The sequence below is a fragment of the Gymnogyps californianus genome, chromosome 9 (genome assembly GCF_018139145.2).
Source record: "Gymnogyps californianus isolate 813 chromosome 9, ASM1813914v2, whole genome shotgun sequence".
NCBI classification, from domain to species: domain Eukaryota; kingdom Metazoa; phylum Chordata; class Aves; order Accipitriformes; family Cathartidae; genus Gymnogyps; species Gymnogyps californianus.
In genome coordinates, this window is record NC_059479.1 from 15994619 (window position 1) to 16014913 (window position 20295).

Below are 20295 nucleotides of genomic sequence, written 5' to 3' on the forward strand. Positions count from 1 at the left end.
ACTGAGTAATGCCAGGAAAACACAAATACTACAGCAGCCTAACTGTGTAGAAGTAGTTGGACTGAAGGGATAAGACTAATATAGATCTCTTTCTAGCAGCCCAATCCAGTGGAGCAGCGTTACATGGAGCTCCTTGCGTTACGTGATGATTATATAAGGAGACTTGAAGAACTACAGATCACAAATAATTCTAAGATATCCAATTCATCAGCCTCATCAGCATCTCCCTCACAAATGATGTCCCAAGTACAAACACATTTTTGAAGAAAATGTTGGCTTTATTCTATACTGTAATAGGAAGTGGTGCTTAACATAGGTCTGTAGCATAAAGAGGAATATTTTAATGCCTTAAATTAGACTGTCCTAACACAAATTATTTTAGACTGTCTTCATTTGAGGAGGACTTCAAAGCAAACAAAACCAACTCTTCAATTACGTGCCTTTCAGAACCTGTGGACTGGGAACATTATTAATCGACTTCTAGTTATGGAGGGCTTTAAGAGTTATTTTGGAAAGTCTGGTACAATTGAAATTAAATTGATTTATTGTTTTCATAAGAATGCTTTAATTTATTACGTTGTAGGTCATGTTCCCGTAAGGAAATTCATGCTCAGTCTTACATGTCGTGAATAAACACATTAATGGCAATAGGAATATTCACACTGTGTAAAATTAGGTATGTGTGTATTCCTGTTAGGAATACGTTTGTGGAGTTCATGAGATAAAAATAAATTCTATTGTAAGATTTCAGAGAGAAGTGTTGAAATTTTTCTGGTTACCTGAGAATTCCAAATTTTCCTTTTTGAAATAAACAAAAATATGGAAGGGATTTCGCTGATATGCTTCTAATTAAAAAGTTTAAATAGCTCAGTAGATATCAAAATAAAAGAAAAATCTATTTTTTATTGTAAATTGATTTTTTTTTTTTTAAACAAATTACAATTGTACTGGATTCTGAAAAGTCCTGTTTTGGCTAGCTGTTCAGAACTGAAGTATGTTACAAATTATCACTGTTGGCAATATTGGTTCTTTGGATTAATACAGAATAAAATGGTTCTAAAGAAGGTTTATATAATTAAAAACAGACCCACAGAGACATTGCTTAAATATCCAGCAATAGCCATAGTATTAAAGCTTGTGTTTGTCTTCTAAAAGTAAATGTGCCTGTTTAAAGGAGCTTTTATACCAAAGTAGGCAAAAATCTTCAGTTATAAATACTGTTGAAAACTTGTACATTTGTAGCTTACTGTTTAATTTAACTTTGTTCAATGAATTTATTCTTAAGTATTTGAGGGACTTCAGTATACAAGATTTGCGTATAGTGTGTGCACTTACATTGAACCTTCCAGTGAATTCGAGTTTCAAGCCTTCATTTCAGAGGCTTCTTGTACCTTCAATTTGTTCCTTTCAGGTATTTTTTTAAGTAGTTGCAAGCATTTCTTATGACAGCACAAACCTTGCTACTTGATATTTAATTAAAATTTTGTATATTCTCAGAAGTTTAACGATATTCAGGCAATCCAGGAAATACTGCAATTCAGAATCTGTAGAGGACTGTATCTAATATTGTTGTTTTAAAGGAGATACTTTGATGCTTGAGGCTTCTGTCACTGTAAATTATTGTACATGTGGTGAGTTTTGATCTGCAAGATATAATAGAATTATATATAAATTAAGTTTTGTGTAAGTATATATAATATAGTTTATTAGAAATTCTGCAAGTTTATAAAGTGTAAATATTTTGCATATGAAAACTAAATTTAAAGCTATAGTTCCATAAAATAAGTCAAAGTTTAGAGGACATCTGAATATTTTTAGAACAGTATTTTTTCAAAGGAATAAAAGTATACCACCTCTTGATTTAATTCAGTATATACACTGAATTGCACTATTTTTTTCAGGGAAGCTCAGAGCATACAGCATGTGTGTTATAAATGCACAGGATTTATACGACTTATTTTTGTCCTCTAAATTTCATTCTCCCGTCAATGTTCTTCAGTATGTGTTTCCAAAATAAAAACATTGTCCCAAAATCTTGGCTTGTTAAGGTAAATAAGATGCATTACATCAGATAAATGAAGAAGGATACTCAGTTGTTCATGATATACTTTACATTTTGAAAGCTATGCATATATTGGTATATTTGCCTTCTACTTACATGTGGTTTATAAAAAAAAAAGCTATTTTTATTAGACTATTTAAAGTTTCTGTATTTGGTGACATCTCTGAGCAGTGTGGAGAAGTTCAGAAAATCTAAGCGTTTTTACTGTGTAAACACTACATGATAACCTATTGCATTTGGGAAAGTGTAATATAATGGAAAGGATCTTTTTGCACTTACTTCATTACATATATACCATTCTTCGTATTACTGGTTCAGTTGAATTTCAGCCTTTGAAGCTCTCTAACATAGCCCTGTGCGGGCTTGGATTTTTTTTCAAGTCAACAGATTAAGATACTTGTTTTAATTCTATTTTTACATGGCAATATTAGGCAAACATAGGGGTGTTTCTAATCTAATACTTTCTGGAAAATACTACTTTAAAGTTGTGAATGTAGGCATACAAACTGATCAATGTTAACAGAAAACTTTTCTCCTTTCCACTGAAATGCGTGATCTGGGCTGTCATTCTGCAATGCACTGCGTGCACAGACACTGTATCCGTACGGCACCTCCAGTCCCCGGTGCGCAGCTGCAGGTGCAGCAGCTGACCCGGTCACTGCAGTCGGTTCCCTGTTGCAGCTGTCGCAGCCAAGAACAAACCTGGGGAAGCTTCCGAGGTGGTGAATGAGAGCGCTCCAGGCGCTGAGTGCCTTTTCCAGGAGGGGTAGAAAAGCAGGGCTGGGATGTGAACGTCAACAGCTATAAATGCCCAATATCCAATACGAAATATCCATCTTGGAACGCTATTTTAGTCTTTTCCTTTCTGTATTCTTACTTCCATGGACCTGAGAAGATAACCTAGTTTTTGTGCTGGGCTTCAGTTACTTATTTAGAAAGTTTATTTGTTGAATGCCTTCTTTATTTGCTTATGCCTTACCCACCCCAGTATCACTGTTATGGGTATACCCTAGAAATTATTTGTGTACTACCTCCTTTTGACGTATTTTTAAACTCTGCCTTGAGTTCAGTTTTTTTGTCTCTCAGTGAGCGTTTTGTGTCACGCTTGAGAAAACAGGTTTTTATAACTGACCAGGAATCTCCTCACGTACTCACTGCTGCTCCTTAAGTAACAGTGTCGGCCGCCCTCCTTGGATACTGCAGGACTGCTCTGGAGCTGGATGTTATTTGTCAAGCGACTTCGGGGTGGGGGGAGACCTTAACATCCGTCTGCCATGTGTGTGTGTGAAGGGGAAAAAAAAAAAATAAAGATGTCAGTTTTAAACCCGTTGCCTCTGACAGTCGTTTTAATGGAACGCTGAAAGTGGTCGCGTGTGTCCGTGACTGCTGGTGTCGGTCCATCTCTCCCAGCAGCGTGGCTGCCCAGCGCCGAGGGGGCTGGAAGGGGTGGGTAGGGCGTGAGGGGTCCCCTCGGGCCCTGCCCTCCCCTCAGCCCCTGCCCTCCCCTCAGCCGCCGGGCCGGGCCCCGCGGAGGCCGGTGGCGCGGGGCGGCAGCAGCCAGGCCTTCCCCCGCCGCGCGGGGCCGCTGCCCGCCCTCGCGGCGGCGCGGAGGCCTGTGGGTAAGCCCCGCCGCCAGGTGACAGCTCTCGGCCGCCGCCGGGGCCCGAGCGGGCCGGGCTGAGGCGGCAGGGTCGGGCCGGGCCGGGCCGGGCCGGGGGCGGGGGGGGGCGCCGCGGAGGGGCGGGAGTCCGCCATCCCGGCGGTGCAGCGAGTCCCGCCGGCGGCCGGCAACATGGAGCGGGCGGCGGCGACGGCCGGGCCGGCGGTGGAGGGCGGCGGCGTGGGCCGGCGAGCCGTGCGGGCGGGGGGCGCCGCGGCGGCGGGGGCAGGGTCGCGGCAGGCCAGCACGGAGACGCTGGACAGGTGAGCGGAGCCGGCGGCGAAGGGCGCGCCCCGGGCGGGCGGCGGCGGGAGAGGGGGCTCCGCTTCCCGCGCTCGGTGGGGGGCGCCGCGGCCTGCCCTCCCCCGCGGGGCCGGGCGGCGGGAGGCGGCGGCGGGCGCCCCTCGGCCCGCGCCTACGCGGAGCGCGGCCCCCCGGCCTGGGGGCGGCCTCCCCGCCGCCGCCCCGCGCCCCGAAACCGGCATAGAAACGGAAGCGGTGCCGCCGGCGGGTGCCGCGGCGCGGAGCCCCGCCGGCCCGTGGAACTGAAATCTGGGGGGTTATTTTTGTGTAACCGCGCAGGCTGAGGGCAGATTTTCCTCGGCGAGGGAACTGGCTGTTGTCAAAGTTTCCTGCTTGCGGTTGTGTGTTTTTCGTCATTAACGTCATCGGTTTTGCGAAGGCTGCCTGCCTGCAGGATTTTGGCCCGGGGTTTTTTTTGGGCAGTGCGTAGCTTCTCATCTTTGAAAACTCAAGTGAGACGGTTCTCGGATTTTAAGTCTTTATTCCCGATTTTTTTTTCATGCAAGCGTGTATCATCTGCAGAGGTGTAACTGCCCCAAAGCAGTATTGTGTGTGTGTGTGTCCCCGGTGTGTCAGTTTATCTGTAGGTGTGTGCGATGGCTTTGTGTCTCGGTGGCAGATGCTCGGCTGGCTGCAGGTTAGCGGGGCTTCACCAGAGGTGGGTGTGCAGGAGCTTGATGCCAAGTGTTGCCACATCTAGTTCAGCAGTCGCTGGCAGAGTAATTCCTTCCTTTAGAAGTTTGCAGCTGGAGGCAGACTTCAGAGCTGAATTGAAAAATCCTTAAACAAGGAGTAGAAACTAACGGAAATTTCACCCAGATGAAAAACAAAGAAAAAAGACTGCATTTAAAAATCAGGGCTAGGTTCCAGTCTCCATATTTTCTCTCTTTTCTGTTAGAAGAAACCTGGAGTTTTACATTGTTCTAGTAAAGGTGGAAATCAAATGTCCGTTTTCTATCACCAAAACTTACGTCTTTGTATTCCTTATTAATGCACTTTCTTATCTTAATTTTCACCTTTCTTTCTTCTCCTAATCTTGTTCTACCCTGGAAAAGTTATCATGTCTGTTTGTCATATAATTTATTTATTTGCCAATACAGTTGTACCAGGCCATGCTAATGTGCGTGACCTCAGATGAGACAGAATGAAAAGACGTGTACTGGTATGTGTCCCACTTGACAGATGGTGATAGGTCACATCGGTATGATCAGCATCCTGTGGTACACTACACATCCTGAGACACTGATCGTAGATGGACCTGCATTCACATTCGTTTTCCTGCTGCTGTTAACTTTGTTGATGTAGTGATACCCAGTGAAGATAAGCCATAGAAAAATAAATCTTTTTTTTTGATTAACAAGGAAATGCTTATTTGGAAACAAACTTAGGCAAACCCTAAAGAGATGCACTAGAAATTAAGAGATGTAAGAGAAGGAGAAATAAACTAGATCAGAAAAGGATTACTGTAGGGTTTAGCTCATGCACTCTTTTGCACAACTTAAGTGAAAAGTTTCTCTAAGTGAATCTGAACTCAAGTTCAGCGCTAACCTGAGAGTTATCTTCGTTGTTCAAGCAGGAATATATCATGGATGTGTTTTAGTTGCAAAACAACATTTTGTGATCTAGCACTCAGTAGAATTTTGCAGGTGGGAAGAAAGCTACTAAAATGTGTCATAAAAATTCTGAAAGAGCTTTCATTTCAGGTATGCAGTTGTTGCATGCATCTTCACCTTATATCTACCTATCCTAGCAGAGTTAATGTAAGAAAAGACCTCTAGTTAAGTAGTAATGGGTCATCTTACGCCGTTATCCCAGCCTCTTCATGTCCAAGTTGTGGTGCACCTGTTGGGTGCTGGGTATGCGTATGTATTCACTTCAGTGTCACGGGGTACTCACAGGATCCAAAGCTAGTTCATGAATGAATTCTAAAAATGAATCAAAATTTTCTTTCTGTATTTGACTTCCGAATAAGCATTAAATCTGTAGAAGAGCCCAAGTAAACTGTTTGAAGAAATGGCAGTTATCTAAGGCATCAGCTGAGACTGCTGTGGCACTCAGGGAACAGTTCCCTCTGGTATTCCCAGTTTTTCATCAGATACTGGCATGTTTTGAAGCAGACCTAGCGCACTTCAAAGTGGCTGGCAACAAACTGTGCAATTGCTTCTCACTCTCAATACTACTTTATTTGTAAGCAGCACTAATTCAGGTGACTGTTCTCAAAACGCATCATCTGGGATTTAGTGTGATTCTGCTGTTCAGATGCTTTGTCTTTAGGGTTCTTATAGACACCCCGCACTGCAGAATTCCTTGCTGTGGCATGGGAAGGTCTGTCCTGAAGATTATTCAGAGATTATTTTATGAATAGGAAAAAAATATGGCTAACTAGAAGTTACCCTTTAGAAAACATGTATATTCTACATTTAATATTAATATAGAATACAACATTAGCATAGTTTAAATTTTTAAATATTAGCATAGAGTAAATTAATTTTGAGGATTTATTGAATAATCAGGAAATAATAATAAGGAAAGTGTAAGGAATTTCCTGTTACTTGACCAAATTCATTCCATGGATGGCTTTAAGAAAAAAATGTGTGAATGATGAAAAAAATTACACTGGATAAGGAAACCAACATTTTTATAAGTTCCTAGGACCCTAACCTTGCTTATAAACCTACTGACAGCTCTACATCTCTGACAAGATCTAGTAAAATTCTTTTGCCTAATTTGATCAGCAAAATAGTTGCATTCTGCCCACAAAGCAAGCTAATCTTTATTATGTTAGTGATCATTTATGGTCTTGTTTTCTGGATGTGCTCAGTTGCTATACTATTCTCAATATACATTTTGAATTACTGCTGAATAATTTGAAATATTCTGTTTTTGTAGCCCGACTGGATCCCATGTGGAATGGTGTAAACAGCTGATAGCTGCAACCATTTCTAGTCAGATTTCAGGGTCTGTCCCATCAGAAGGTGTGTCCAGAGACTACAGGGTAAGTGACTTGAGGAATGCATTGATTTGTTTGAGGTAAAAGAGTGAATGATCAGGAAAGTCCTTGCTACCTTGATTATCAGGTGGTAAGTACTTAAGTGATCGCTGGATGTTTCAGAACTAGAAACATCTCATTATGCGTGGGAGTCTTTTGAATCTGCTTTGTGTTTTCCTCCATATTTAGAATAGTGGCATTGTAGTAGTGCAAGTCTACAGAATAAACATTAAGAGAGAAGTGAAAGGAAAATGAAAAGTCAGAGTTTTGAATAAAATGCCAAAAGTGAGTTGTCTTTTCTTTTGATTACTACCTAAAAAAATTTTGGTAGAGTAGATTAATAGTTACAGGTTGAAATTGTTTCTAGTGTGTGTCATTCAGAGTACAGAATTGAGCTCTCCAGATTTCACAAAAAATAAATGCATATGTCTTTGTTACCGTGCAAAGAACATAAATGACTATCATTTTTCATGGGGTTTCACCAGAGGCAGAGAATTTAGCGTCAAACAAACAAACAAAAAAATCACCTTTTACACTCCCTCCCAGAAACATTGTTGTCAATAAGGTAATGATTGCACAGTATGGTTTACCTGGTAGGTTCCATTATGCTTTTTTACCCCCATTCTTTCATGCTGATTTGCCATTTCCTATATGCAGCCAGCCAACTGAACTATCAAGAGTGGGGCATGTGCAGTTTTCCTTCTCTTACAAATTGACAAAAGTCACCTGTATTTCAAGTCCCTTTAAGAAACCCGGGCTGCTGCTATCTAGATCCTTTTTTCTTCCTAGATTTGAAACAGTTTCATGGTCTTCGCGCAAAATGGCCAAACGAAGATTTTATCTTTTTTTGTTTTTAACTAAATTTTGAATTATTTTTTAATATGCTCTGTGATTAAAAAGTTTGTTGTCCAGAAACAGCATATTTTAGATTCTGTGACAGCGGGTCAGATTCAGCCCAAGCCTGATGATGAATGCACAAAATGTTTTTGACCGTAGTCTACTTAAAAATTCACCTCACAGAGTTTCACACTATTGGCACAGTCAGCAGCTTATTCTCATAAAAAAGTGTAGCTCTTCCATACTATGGCAGCTGAATTGCAAATGCTTATTTCAGGTCAAGGCTAACATCTTTGATAGAACATTGTGGGAAACCTTGCATTACAGCTGTCGATGTTGTATTTGCCCTGTAGATCAAGGACTTCATTTTAGCAAAATCCAAGTGTGTAAGCTTGGTGTTCAGTTTATTTCTGAGTTAGAACACATTCCTCTGGAATAAAGAGCACTTTTAAATTGTAAATAACCTCCTTCTCTGTACCAAAGTCATCTTGGATATTATTTAACAGGAATAAGTCTTTTAAGGCCTAATTAAAATTCTACTTCATTCTCTCGTTCTTAGAAATGAAAGAAAAAAATTTAAGCCTGGTGATATTCATAATTTTTGTGCATAAATTGTATTTGGCATCATTGCACTGCTGTGATTTGAAATCCCATATTTGTGTATAAAATAATGGAAATTTTTATCCTAGAATAGCTTTAGTTACGTTCAGGACCAGTATCTTGTGAAGTGGTGTCTATGCTTTAGGAGAGGGTTTCCTTTGCACTCAGCTTCTGCAGAAGTTCAGTGGTACGATTAGTTGCTTAGTCAGTACCACTAACAGGCTGGGTTTATTCATTATTACTATGGAATTCACATGTAAAAAGATAATGCCCATTTATAACTCAGTTTTCCTTTGAGACATCTTTCCCTTTTGATGCACACTGATCAATTTTCTGCATCTTCGTTGCCTTTGGTTACCTCGAATTGCTGCATTTAGAGACTGTCTCACAACAACTCAGAAACTTCAGGTAGGGCGCGATGTGTGTGTTTGCTTCTGGACCTGGTCAGGCAGTTCTGTTGCTTTCTGCTGGATTTACAGGAGCTCACTGCTTTATTCTTTCTTTCATCCTTTTTTAATGTTTCAATCAATATGTTTGCAAAAACAGGTAAATATATTGATTCTCGTATCTAATGGTGGCACTCGTTATTCTGTGTAATTTACCTTACCAGAATGTAATTTAGGGGAGAGAGGAATCAAACGGAAGGAAAGGGGCTGCAAATGAAATCGTCAAAACTGGAGAGCACTGAGCAAGCTCTTGCTTGCCAAACCCTACAGCAGCATGATCTCACTCTGAGTTTGAACTCTACTGTGTATGTCTTCTCTGACATAACCCTCTGCCTGGAGAGTATTCTTGAATGAGGAGTTCATATAAATGAAAATTGCTTAGATTATAGTAGCTGAATATAGACACCTTCAGAAATAAGTTGAGAAGACTTGTTGCTATCCTTGTTTTGCTGTTTGAATCTAAAAGATATGGTAGTTATACTTCATGGCTGTTATTGCAGCCTTATTGTCTTCCACCTAGAAGGATTACCAGGCTCTTCCTTCTCTTTTCACAGTAGCACATTGTAACTGGATAAAAGGGTGATTAGGAGTGAATGTTTCAAAAGAGCTTGGCATTTGTTACATCACTAAAATGAAGTGGCTAGATTGTTTTTAGACCAAAACAACTCTGCAAATGAGAGCTACTAGGTATGCGTAGTTTTGTTTTGTTCTTTTAAAATCCGGCTATAATGAAAATGTTTGGAAGTAGAGTTCTGAAAATCTGATGAAGTAAGATATAATATCTTTAACAAATCAAATCTGTGTGTTTTGTTGGATAACATTTTATATTTTAACTAACAGGTGTACAGGAGGCCTGTTATACGGGTAAGATTACCTTTGGCTAGCAGTAAAACGGCCTCCTACCTGTTTGTCTTTTGTGCTGTGTGAGATCTTGGTGTGTCAAGCGTTCTTCTTGACTTCATTAATGGCTTTTATGAACCAGTCAGACCATTTTGCTATGCAGTGCAACAGCTTCTTTGCCATAGAAATGCTTTATATACATTACAATGTTTTCGTGAGCAATAAAAGTCAATGTGTAAGAGAGCAGTATTTTTAAATTATGTTATGAATGTGCAATACTAACTTCAGTTTTATTACATTAATTTTGACAAAATGGATGCTTGCAACTGAAGCTTACATGCTTTGGACTACAGAGTACTGTATTAGCAGCTCTAACGTGTTATCTATGCTAAAGAATATTAGTGGTAAAAGCGTTACGTCTTTGTCTATCCTATTTAAATAAGATACCAATTCATGCTTGCCTTTTTACATGTTTTACCTGAATTGTTACCACCCTGTAGTAGGACTGAAAGTTAGCTTTGAAGTTAGACACTAATGCAATGACCTGCATCTTTTTAATGATAATTTTGAGACTAGGTCTTGCCCATTGTTCATTGGAGATATAAAAAGGGCATGCCTTGTTTTCTTGTCCCTCTCTCTTAGTAACATTTATGGAGTGAGAAATGATCTGGATAGTGTTCTGACATTGTTCGTGAAATGTGTCTAACACTTTTATTCAAACAAAGACCTTTTGTTCAGTCTCAAACCAAGAGATGAATTCTGAATGATTTCTTTTTCTCATCCATTGTTTACATATTTGAAAATGATGTGTTTAGTCCAATCATACAAATCCACAAGTTGATCTTTTTTTTTTTAAATAGATAGCTCTTGAAATAATTGTTCTGGGTTGAGTAACAAAAATTGATTGTTTTCATTCAGTTTTTCATAGTTCTTTGTAAAGGCTTTGATCTTTGAATGATCTGCTGTGCTTCCTTCTCTTTGATTTATTTAAAATCTTTTGGTGTATTTGCTGGTGGTCCTTCTGGTTTTCTTCTAGAGATCACAATATCTACTTTGCTTTAATTTCAGAAACAACATTTTTATGGTCTGAAATTTCAGTGATTTCTATTTAACAGAATTCCACCAATACATAAATGTTAGGAGTCCTTTATAATTTGAAAGGGTTTTTTAATTAATTCTAACTTTTTAGACTCTTGTGGAGTTCAAATTATCTGAAGATATCTGAAGTCCTTCTTCTAAGTTTTTCTTTTTTGAGGGTTCTGTAGAAATACTGTAAAAAGAAAAATTGACTTTAGCAAACATTTGTAAATTTAGACTGAGGCTGGTTTTACAGTCTATCAAGTGAGAAGTTCTTTGCCTGTGAAATGGGAATAGTAGGCTGTCATGAACACAACTTCTCTCCAGTTAATAAAGAAGGAAGACAGAAGAACAATTTTGGCTGAACGTATTAAAACAATTACTTCATATGACCCTATGACATTTGTGCTTCTCTCTGGAGTGCATAGGGACCTTATGTTTATTAAAGAGATTTAATTAATATTCAGGATTTGCTGCCAATATGATGCAAAAATAAATTAACATAAAAATGTGAATTGTTTGCATATTTTGCTATGAGGAGTAATTTTAGGTTCTGTAAAGTTACTGACTAGGTTTCCAGCAACGACACAGAAGTTGCTGGAAAAATACGTGAAACCAGAAAACTGGAAGTTCAATTAAAACATGTTTTACACAGTAAAGTATTTTTTAAATTGTCTAGATACTTCTATTTGATGTTGACCTATTTTTTCCTTGAAAGATTGCATGAGTTTTCCCCTAATGCTACCATTGCAAGCTGTACTCAATTTCTTCTACTGATAAGCATGTGGCATACTTTGAATTCATTTTCTTCACTATAAGGTTGTTTGTCTTAAAAAGACAGTACATACTTTTATGTTCTTATCTAGCAACACTGACTCTTTTGTGAAAAAGAGAGTAAATTTTTCATTTTGTGTTATGCCAAATAACATTAAAAGCATAGTGCTAATAGCTTGGATTCCTTTCTGTGGAAAGTAGTTTGTGCCAGGAGTGGAAGATTTTGAATAGCTAAACTAGAATTAAAGTATATGCTGTCTTTTTAAGGAAAGAAAAAAAAAAGGGGAAACAAAAAAGAAAAGATTCTGTCCTTTCACCTGTTGTCTGCATGTTTTTTCCTGTTACTTTTCTCTTGCCCTACTGCTGCCTCATGCAATGCAGGAGATTCAGGATGGACACAATGGCTATCATTCTGAAGCAGAACCTGATCAGGTGGCAAGTTTTACTCATCTTTCATTCATTAACTGTGTAGCAAGGTACTATATATTGGTACTTGTACAGTACGTACAAATCTTACATTTCTCATGTAAGAGAATCCATAGAAAGCATTTAGTTTGTTAACTGGTTAGGTGCTAGGTGGGGTTTTCGTGTAATGTCATGTAGTCTAAAATGTAATACTGCACGTAAGCCCCTGTCTGACAGAGCACATCCGGCCTTCTAAGTTTGTAAGTATTGGCTAATTCGCTACACATCATCTTTTGTGATCGGGTGCTGAATATAAAATTCTGTTAGTTTCCAAGAAAATCTAAAGCCAGAGGTCAATTTAAATATCTTTAGAAATTATTTCTTAATGAGGGCTTGGGGTAGTTTGTTTGGAGGCAGACAGATCCTACCAATTGTTTGTATGTGGATCAGAGCTGTAATACAAGGGAAGAGTTATTTGGTTACTCTAACATAACCCATTATATTTATTCTCACTTCAGGATGTAAAAAATTGAAACCTTAATATCTCATCAGGTTGACCTGAGAGAGATCACTTTCTCACATGGTCCTTAAAAGTCCTGCAAACCCTTTTATTCTTAATTAAAATCTTTAGTACATTATAAATCTTAGCTGCCAACAAAGGACCCAAAGGATCAATCTTGTATCATTCAGGAATGAAGCCATTTACCTAAATGAAAATTTATGAAACTAGCCCTTAATTTAAAATTGCTAATTGTTCTTCTATATTTCATTATTATTTCATTCTTAATCTGACCTTCTGGATCCAAAATTCCTATAATGGACCTCTTCCATAACCTGTGGCCCTCTCAGTAGGGTGTTGATTGAAATAGAGCGTCGTGGGGTACTTCTGACTTCTTGCTATCAGAAATAAAGAGTTAAAATGTTAAATAAATAAAGCTTCTGCCATATAATTATCTCAGATGAAAATACTCAAATATTAAATAAACAACATTAAGAATAGAAAAAAATTTAATATGAGCTTTAGAATGTTCTCAAGTAGATAAAATATGCAAAATAATACCTGCATTTAGCAAAAGACTAACAAATTATTAATTACAAATTTGGGCCGATCTTACCGTTCATATTTTTGTATGCTATATGTAGGTAGCATGTGAAACTAATTTTTGCATAAATGCTTTATTACTAATATGTTACTAACATGTATGTCTGTGTAATATTTATAGTACGGAGTTTTGGGTTTGGTTTTTTTTTTTTTACTATGTTACTGTTTAATACAGTTGTGCCTTGTGAAAAAAGGTACACTTCTTCTGTTCCAGTAATCTGGTAGTAAAAGCACTTTGCATCAAAATGTATCGATGTAGTACAGATGGAAAGTGAGATTTACTCATGGTTTTGGATTTCTGCCAGGCACTGCGGGATGGAAACAAACTAGCACAGATGGAAGAGGCTCCACTTTTTCCTGGAGAATCAATCAAAGTTATTGGTAAGCATACTATCGAGTACTATGCTGAATACTATTAAATCACTAGTTTATTTATTTAAAAACAGAATATTATTTCCTTTTGACTTTTGTTATTTTAATTTAATGCCACTTCAGATTAGCTGATTTGATGTGGATTTCTTTTCTTTGTCTTTTAAATCTAAATGTGGGAAGGAGAAATCAGTTCTAGAGGATGACTTGCTCCATATAGATAAATAATTTTTTTTCAAGGGTTTCATATAGGTATATGAGTTGTATTTCTACTTGGGGATGCCAAAGATACTTCATAGATTCAAAAGCTTCAAAATTGTGATAGCAAAGAAGATGAAGTTATGGAAAACGTAAGCTCTGCGTTAGCAGTACAGAACTTGGCTAGAAAAGAATACTAGCTCTTTCAAATAAAAGTGAACATGAAGATACGGGTATATAACTGAATTACTCAGAGGTCAGTTGCGTACACATCAGTAATCGCCCATTTGGATGCTCTCTCTCTGAGGTGTGGGTGCTTTACACCTTAGGGCAGGGACCAGAGCCGCCTGCAGCTAAGAATACCAGCAGGGTGCTTTGTTACCTGCCTGCCCTTACTGCAGCCCATGCTAGCTGAGCCCAGCCCCTTGCTCAGTGGTTACTGAGCAGCAGTGGGACTGAGAAATTTGATTGTTTTCATTGTTGAGATAAAGACAGCTCTTTCAGTCCTGACAGCATCTGAAGAGTAGGCTTTCCTATAGAGGTCAAGCATCAAAGTCTTATGGAACTGCAGAAATCTTGCTATTTTTAAATGGAAATAGATTTTATGGAACAAATGTCTATAATAGTAAACCAAAGCTTTAATTGGTCTGTTTTCCAGCTAAAGATGTTATGTATATCTGTCCATTTATGGGAGCAGTCAGTGGTACACTAACAGTGACGGACTTCAGAATGTATATCAAAAGTGTTGAAAGGGTAAGACTTCACTATCTATCTGCATATTGTTTCAGGTAGGAATGTTGCTGAAGTAGATTTCAGAAAGTGACAAATTTGGTGTAAGTGAAGTATGATGTTCCACAGCAGTCTATTAAACAGGAATTATAGTTGACTCTAAGGAAATGTATTTGTTTGTGTTCCTCCTAATGTAACAAAATTCATTTGTTTTATATACAAATTTCAGGATCCACCTTTTGTTGTTGATGTTCCCCTTGGAGTCATAAGTAGAGTTGAAAAAATTGGAGTACAGAGCCATGGAGACAACTCATGTGGTATAGAAATAGTTTGCAAGGTATGGCATGGTAGAGATTTATTCAGATTAAAGTATTTTCATTTCATTTTTCTGTAAGAGGAATCTGCATACACGTGCTGTTTTTCTGTCTGATCAGTTCTCTGTATTTGAACCCTGCTTCATTTAGATAATATATTTCAGTTCCTCTTATGATACTTGCAGTCTTAAACACTTCTGCCTTTTGTCTCAGGAGTGAATTCAAAGGAAAAATGGCTATTTTTATGATATCTAGCAACTCTAATGATGATCCTAGTGATCTGATACAAACACTTACAGAACTCTGTTCTAATGTGGGTTAGATGATGTCAGTGACTTAGTGCTACATATATGCCTTCCTTCAATCAAATTTCTTATAACTGCCTTTTTTTTGTTTAATTTATCATGGAGTAATATAGTGTAACTTATTTTTGACAGGATATGAGAAATTTGCGGCTGGCCTATAAACAGGAAGAGCAGAACAGATTGGAGATTTTTGAAAACCTTGTAACACGTGCATTTCCTGTTTCTAATGGGCTGGTAAGTCTTAAGATGTAGAGAAGGCTGTCACTGGCTCTTCTCTTTTTTGGAAAGTGTAGGTGGGGAAATACAAGGGCTGTATAACAAACATTGTAGTGTTGATTCATAAAATCTGTTACAGAGCAGGCAAGCTACTCTGACCCTGTTTCCTTTTTCCATTAATTCGTAAAACATTATGCTATGTCCTGCTATTGGTGAAGTTAGTTAATTTGTACATAACCCTTGAGATCTAGATTTGCCTAATTTTACTGATTAAAAATATGTCTATGTTGACTCTTTTTTTCTGCAGTAGATAATTCAGTCTAGAAGTTCTGTCTAAAACAACAAATAGGTACAATTAGTCTTATTATTAGTTAGGGCCAGAATGCTGTTTCATTTGCTTGTACGGGTAAGGAACTGGTTGGAAGGTAGGAGACTAATTTCCTCATCCTGGCTTTGCCATTGATGTGTTGTATGATCACAGGCAAGTAACTTCAGCGCTCTCTGACTGCTTCCTATCTTGATTTTGTTAGTTATATAGCATGTACTTGAAGGATGAAACTGTCTTTCATTTTCTTTCTAGCACAGTGTTGTCCAGTCTTGACTGAAGGTTTTATGTCTGCTGTTAAAGAGTTTTAGAAGTGTTACATTTGAAATATTAGAAGGTTTCCTGTTTTGGAGCTTATTGTGCATACAGACCGTCAGACAGTAATTTATGCCTTTGCTTTGTTGTCTTTAGCCTCTTTTTGCATTCAGCTATAAAGAAAAGTTTGCTGTTAATGGCTGGAAAGTGTATGATCCAATGGCAGAATATAAGAGGCAGGTAAGTTGTATAAGTACTTGGTGTATTATTTTTTTCTCCATCTCCCCCAGAGCCATTTAAACAAGAAAAAAATATTAAAGACTCAGAATTTTCAGCTCTAGCTACATACAGAGACTGTCTAGATCTCATGTTTAGATAATAAAATGCAAGTGGCCTGACTTTTAGAGTGTTGAGCACCTGCTAAAGTTGATGGAGATAACAGGCGCTCAGTACTTGAGCAAATTGGTCTGTCTTAACGTGCATTCTTAAATCCACATTTTCCAAGTGCTGTTTCTAGAAAATATAGGCTTTATAAAAATTTGGTTTTGAATAAGCAGCATTAAACAGAAGAGTAACCGTAGTTTGTCATTGTAAATCTACAGTTTCCTAGTTGCAAAAGTATTTTTATTTCACTATAGGATCAGTTTTTACCTGAGTGTGCAGCCTATTCAAATGGTTATTTTATGTATTAGTTTTAAAGGTAATAAATAGGAAAGACTTTCAGTGTTTTGGTTTATGGTTCAATATGAAGACCTACAGTTTGTAGCTTATTTAAAAGAAAAATGTGGGCACACTTTTTTAAAAAAAGTACGTAGCATATAAAAATTGTCTTCGCCCCAAACTAAGATACGTAAAGGTCTAACCTGAAAAATACAAAAATGTTTTGCTTTCATACAGGGCTTGCCCAATGAGAGTTGGAAAATATCCAAAATTAACAGCACCTATGAGCTTTGTGATACATATCCTGCTATTCTTGTTGTGCCAACCAGCGTAAAGGATGATGACCTCTCAAAAGTGGCAGCATTTAGAGCAAAAGGCAGAGTTCCAGTAAGTGAAACTTCTACAAGGAGATAGAAGTGCTCTACAAATTGTAGCTTATAAGAAATTATCAGAGTTCTTTTAGGCTTTTTTTAAAATAACAGTGGGCCGGCTTCCTTCCTGAAAGGGGGTGGGCAAAGAAAGAAGAATTAGCTTGACGGGTTTAGAACTGAAGAGAGCAACTCAATTGTGAGTCTAATTGCTTGGTTATTGTGCCATGTAATAAGTTTTTGTTTGGACTTAACACTTCTAAGCCACAATGGTATCTGATGCTAATTCACATATTAGCTTGTGTTCTGATTTGGTGTGCAATGTGTTACAGCCATAGCAGTTTTCTTGAGAATAGACAAGTTTTGCAGGTAGCATAAGAACCTCTTTAAATATGTTAGATGATGACAGTTTTCATGCTACAGATCTGCTTAGCAAGGTAGTGTACAGTTCTGTAGACTTCCACATGGAAGCAGTTTTTCTTCCTCCATTGTTCTTTTTTTTTCTAATTAGTAAGATGAAGTAGCAGGCTTAGTTTTTATTAGAAATAAAAGCTGAGATGTTTAGAATCACTTCGTATTTCAAGCTCAGGTTTGGGATGCGCAGTGCTAGTGTGCTGTCAATATGGTTTTACATCAGCTTGTCCTTAAATTTGCATTTGTTGATTTGCCAGGAAATAATGCCATGTAGGCAGTGTGATTGTCTAATTGCACTCTGGCCTCCTGCTTTTATAGTGGTATAGAAAACTAAAATAATTTTCTTTTGTTGCAGGTGTTATCCTGGATTCACCCTGAGAGCCAAGCAACAATAACACGATGCAGTCAGCCATCAGTAGGCCCAAATGATAAGCGTTGCAAAGAAGATGAAAAATATTTGCAGACAATAATGGATGCCAATGCTCAGTCACATAAACTTATCATCTTTGATGCCAGACAGAATAGTGTTGCAGATACAAACAAGGTAGGTTGGTATCATAACTAGCATTAATAGTTCTGTCTTTATTACAAGGCTGAAGATTGAGTAAGAGATGAGGACGAGAAGAACTTGATGTTGAAAAGAGATAAAAAGGGGTCTCTAAAGAGGGCATGGGAAGGAAGGTAAGTTGCTTGTAGCATTTTCAAAGGCCGGCAGGAATTGAAGGCAGCATGAAGACATAGCTGAGAAATGATGCAGTAAAACCCACGGAAGACCAAAGGTTTCAGTAGTAAAAAGGGGAAGTCTCCTGGTTTCGGCTGGGACAGAGTTAACTCTCTTCTTAGTAGCTGGTACAGTGCTGTGTTTTGGATTTAGTGTGAGAATGATGCTGATAACACACTGATGTTTTAGTTGTTGCTAAGTAGCGCTTATCTTAAGCCAAGGACTTTTCAGTTTCCCATGCTCTGCCAGCAAGCAGGTGAGCAAGAAGCTGGGAGGGAGCATGGCCAGGGCAGCTGACCTGAACTAGCCAAAGGGATATTCCATACCATGGAATGTCATGCCCAGTATATAAACTGGGGGGAGCTGGCTGGGAGGGGCGGATCGCTGCTCAGGCATTGGTCAGCGGGTGGTGAGCAATTGCATTGTGCATCACTTGTCTTTTCTTGGGTGTTATTTTTTCGTTTCTGTTTTTGTTGTTGTATTCCTTTTCATTACAATTATTATATTATTATTATTATTATTAGTTAGTAGTGTATTTTATTTTACTTTAGTTATTAAACTGTTCTTAACCCATGAGTTTTACTTCCCCCCCCCGCCCCATCCCACTGGGAGGGGGGAGGGGGAAGCAGCTGCGTGGTACTTAGTTGCTGGCTGGGGTTAAACCATGACAGGAAGGTATATGGATGTATTATCAAAGGTAGCCTATTACAATTAGAATTTCTTTCACCTAAAAAAAATACCCTAGTGCTTCTTAGAAAAACAAAAGCCAAAAATATGTTTTTATTAGTGCTAAAATAACCCTTTCTCTCAGAAAATCCTGAAACGTGACCAAAATAACTCTCTCAGCCTTTTACTGAAGTTCTGTACATGTTCTTTTCTTCGTCTGTTTTTACTTTTTGAATGACAGGCAAAAGGTGGAGGATATGAAAGTGAAAGTGCCTACCCAAATGCAGAGCTGGTCTTTCTGGAAATTCATAATATACATGTAATGAGAGAATCCCTGCGTAAACTTAAAGAAATAGTTTATCCTACTATTGATGAGGCTCGGTGGTTATCAAATGTGGACTCCACGCATTGGCTGGAATATATAAGGGTAAAATACTTTCGATGTGAAAAATCAATTGTTTTTTTAAACCATGTTTTTAACTTGCATTTCTGAAAATATTACTAAAATAATGTCTAGCTTTAAGCACGTTGCTTTGATCAGGATAATCTTGTAAGAACGCTTAATTTTTAAATGGTCACTTAGAACACAGCATTTTAAGCTTTCCATAATAACTTTGTATTTCCAGTTTTATGTATTGGTAGGTAATGAGTTAATTCCTGATAGCACAGTATCGTATTTAGTGTTGGACAATGTTTTATTTTCTTGAGAGGGAATGTTTGTGAGCAGTCCAGGGTTATCCCTGCTTTTTGGAAGAATGCCCTGGGAACTTCAGATTGTATTTGAACAACTGCCAAAAGGACTTGACTGTAAATTCTGCAGTCTTTTTCATCCTTCCCTCCTTCAATGCAATGTTAGTGTTCATGTGTTGGGCACCTACATTTTCATGGGCTGTTTATAGTCAGTGCTCTACTGGGTCATAATCTGCTCTATTATTTAACATAATATTAAAATAAATCACCACCATACTCAGTTTTACAGTCTGTTTCGCTAACCTCTGAAATGCTTTTAGAATAGATTATTTCATTACCACATTCACTCCCCTGTTTATGATGAATATGGATGGAGTAGAATTTGTTTTATTAGCAACTGGCTCAAATGTCACTCATGAAAAACATGTTTGGGATTGTTCATTAGTTTTACTTTTCTGTTAACTAGTGCTTGCTAACTGCTGCAGGAGAACCAGTAGAGGGAGCAAACGCTTAAATTAAGAATTAAACAAATTTAATGATCTTTTGGGAACAGTTTAATTTTCTTGTTCTCTTAAAGTTGAACTATTTCAAACAGTGTTGGGAATCTGAGTATCTGGAAACCTTTTCTTATCAGCCTGGCCTTAAATACAATAGTCTGTTTCTAAAAGTGGAGTTGTTTGGGCCAGTGGTCACCTTTCATTGACATTGACTTCAGTGGGGTTCCTGGGCTTAGACAGTGTCAGAAGTGGACCTTGATACCATGGTTGCACAGATGACAATAGCATAGCAATTTGAAATTTCATTTAAATTCTTTTAAAGAGTTGACACACATGCAATTTCTTCATGAATCTGTCCCTTACGTGATACTTCAAGTTATAGTATTGACAGCACAAACTGCAGCCTGATTTCTTAAAAGCTGCCATTAGTGTGTTAACAGTGTTGATAGTGTCTCCCTGTGCTTTTATCCAAG

At 38.2% G+C, this 20295-nt stretch overlaps 2 protein-coding genes across 4 annotated transcripts in view; both read left to right on the plus strand.

Annotated features, from left to right (window-relative positions):
- The window catches only part of MTM1 (myotubularin 1), a 45712-nt gene extending 44967 nt beyond the window's left edge, over window positions 1-745 (plus strand). Inside the window, exon 16 of one of the 2 annotated variants that reach the window (XM_050901727.1) lies at window positions 97-745. In XM_050901727.1, the coding sequence (XP_050757684.1) occupies window positions 97-264 (168 nt within the window). In that variant the 3' untranslated portion in view covers window positions 265-745. The remainder of the gene's footprint in view (window positions 1-96) is intronic. The other variant, XM_050901728.1, reaches the window with a different exon arrangement.
- A 3182-nt stretch (window positions 746-3927) lies between these two features.
- The window catches only part of MTMR1 (myotubularin related protein 1), a 39700-nt gene continuing 23332 nt past the window's right edge, over window positions 3928-20295 (plus strand). The window contains exons 1-11 of one of the 2 annotated variants that reach the window (XM_050901729.1): window positions 6915-7020; window positions 9738-9761; window positions 11970-12020; window positions 13401-13476; window positions 14321-14415; window positions 14621-14728; window positions 15143-15244; window positions 15963-16046; window positions 16704-16853; window positions 17604-17792; window positions 18877-19062. In XM_050901729.1, coding sequence (XP_050757686.1) covers window positions 13431-13476; window positions 14321-14415; window positions 14621-14728; window positions 15143-15244; window positions 15963-16046; window positions 16704-16853; window positions 17604-17792; window positions 18877-19062 — 960 coding nt within the window. In that variant the 5' untranslated portion in view covers window positions 6915-7020; window positions 9738-9761; window positions 11970-12020; window positions 13401-13430. Of the gene's footprint in view, window positions 3986-6914; window positions 7021-9737; window positions 9762-11969; window positions 12021-13400; window positions 13477-14320; window positions 14416-14620; window positions 14729-15142; window positions 15245-15962; window positions 16047-16703; window positions 16854-17603; window positions 17793-18876; window positions 19063-20295 lie in introns of those variants that run through there. The other variant, XM_050901730.1, reaches the window with a different exon arrangement.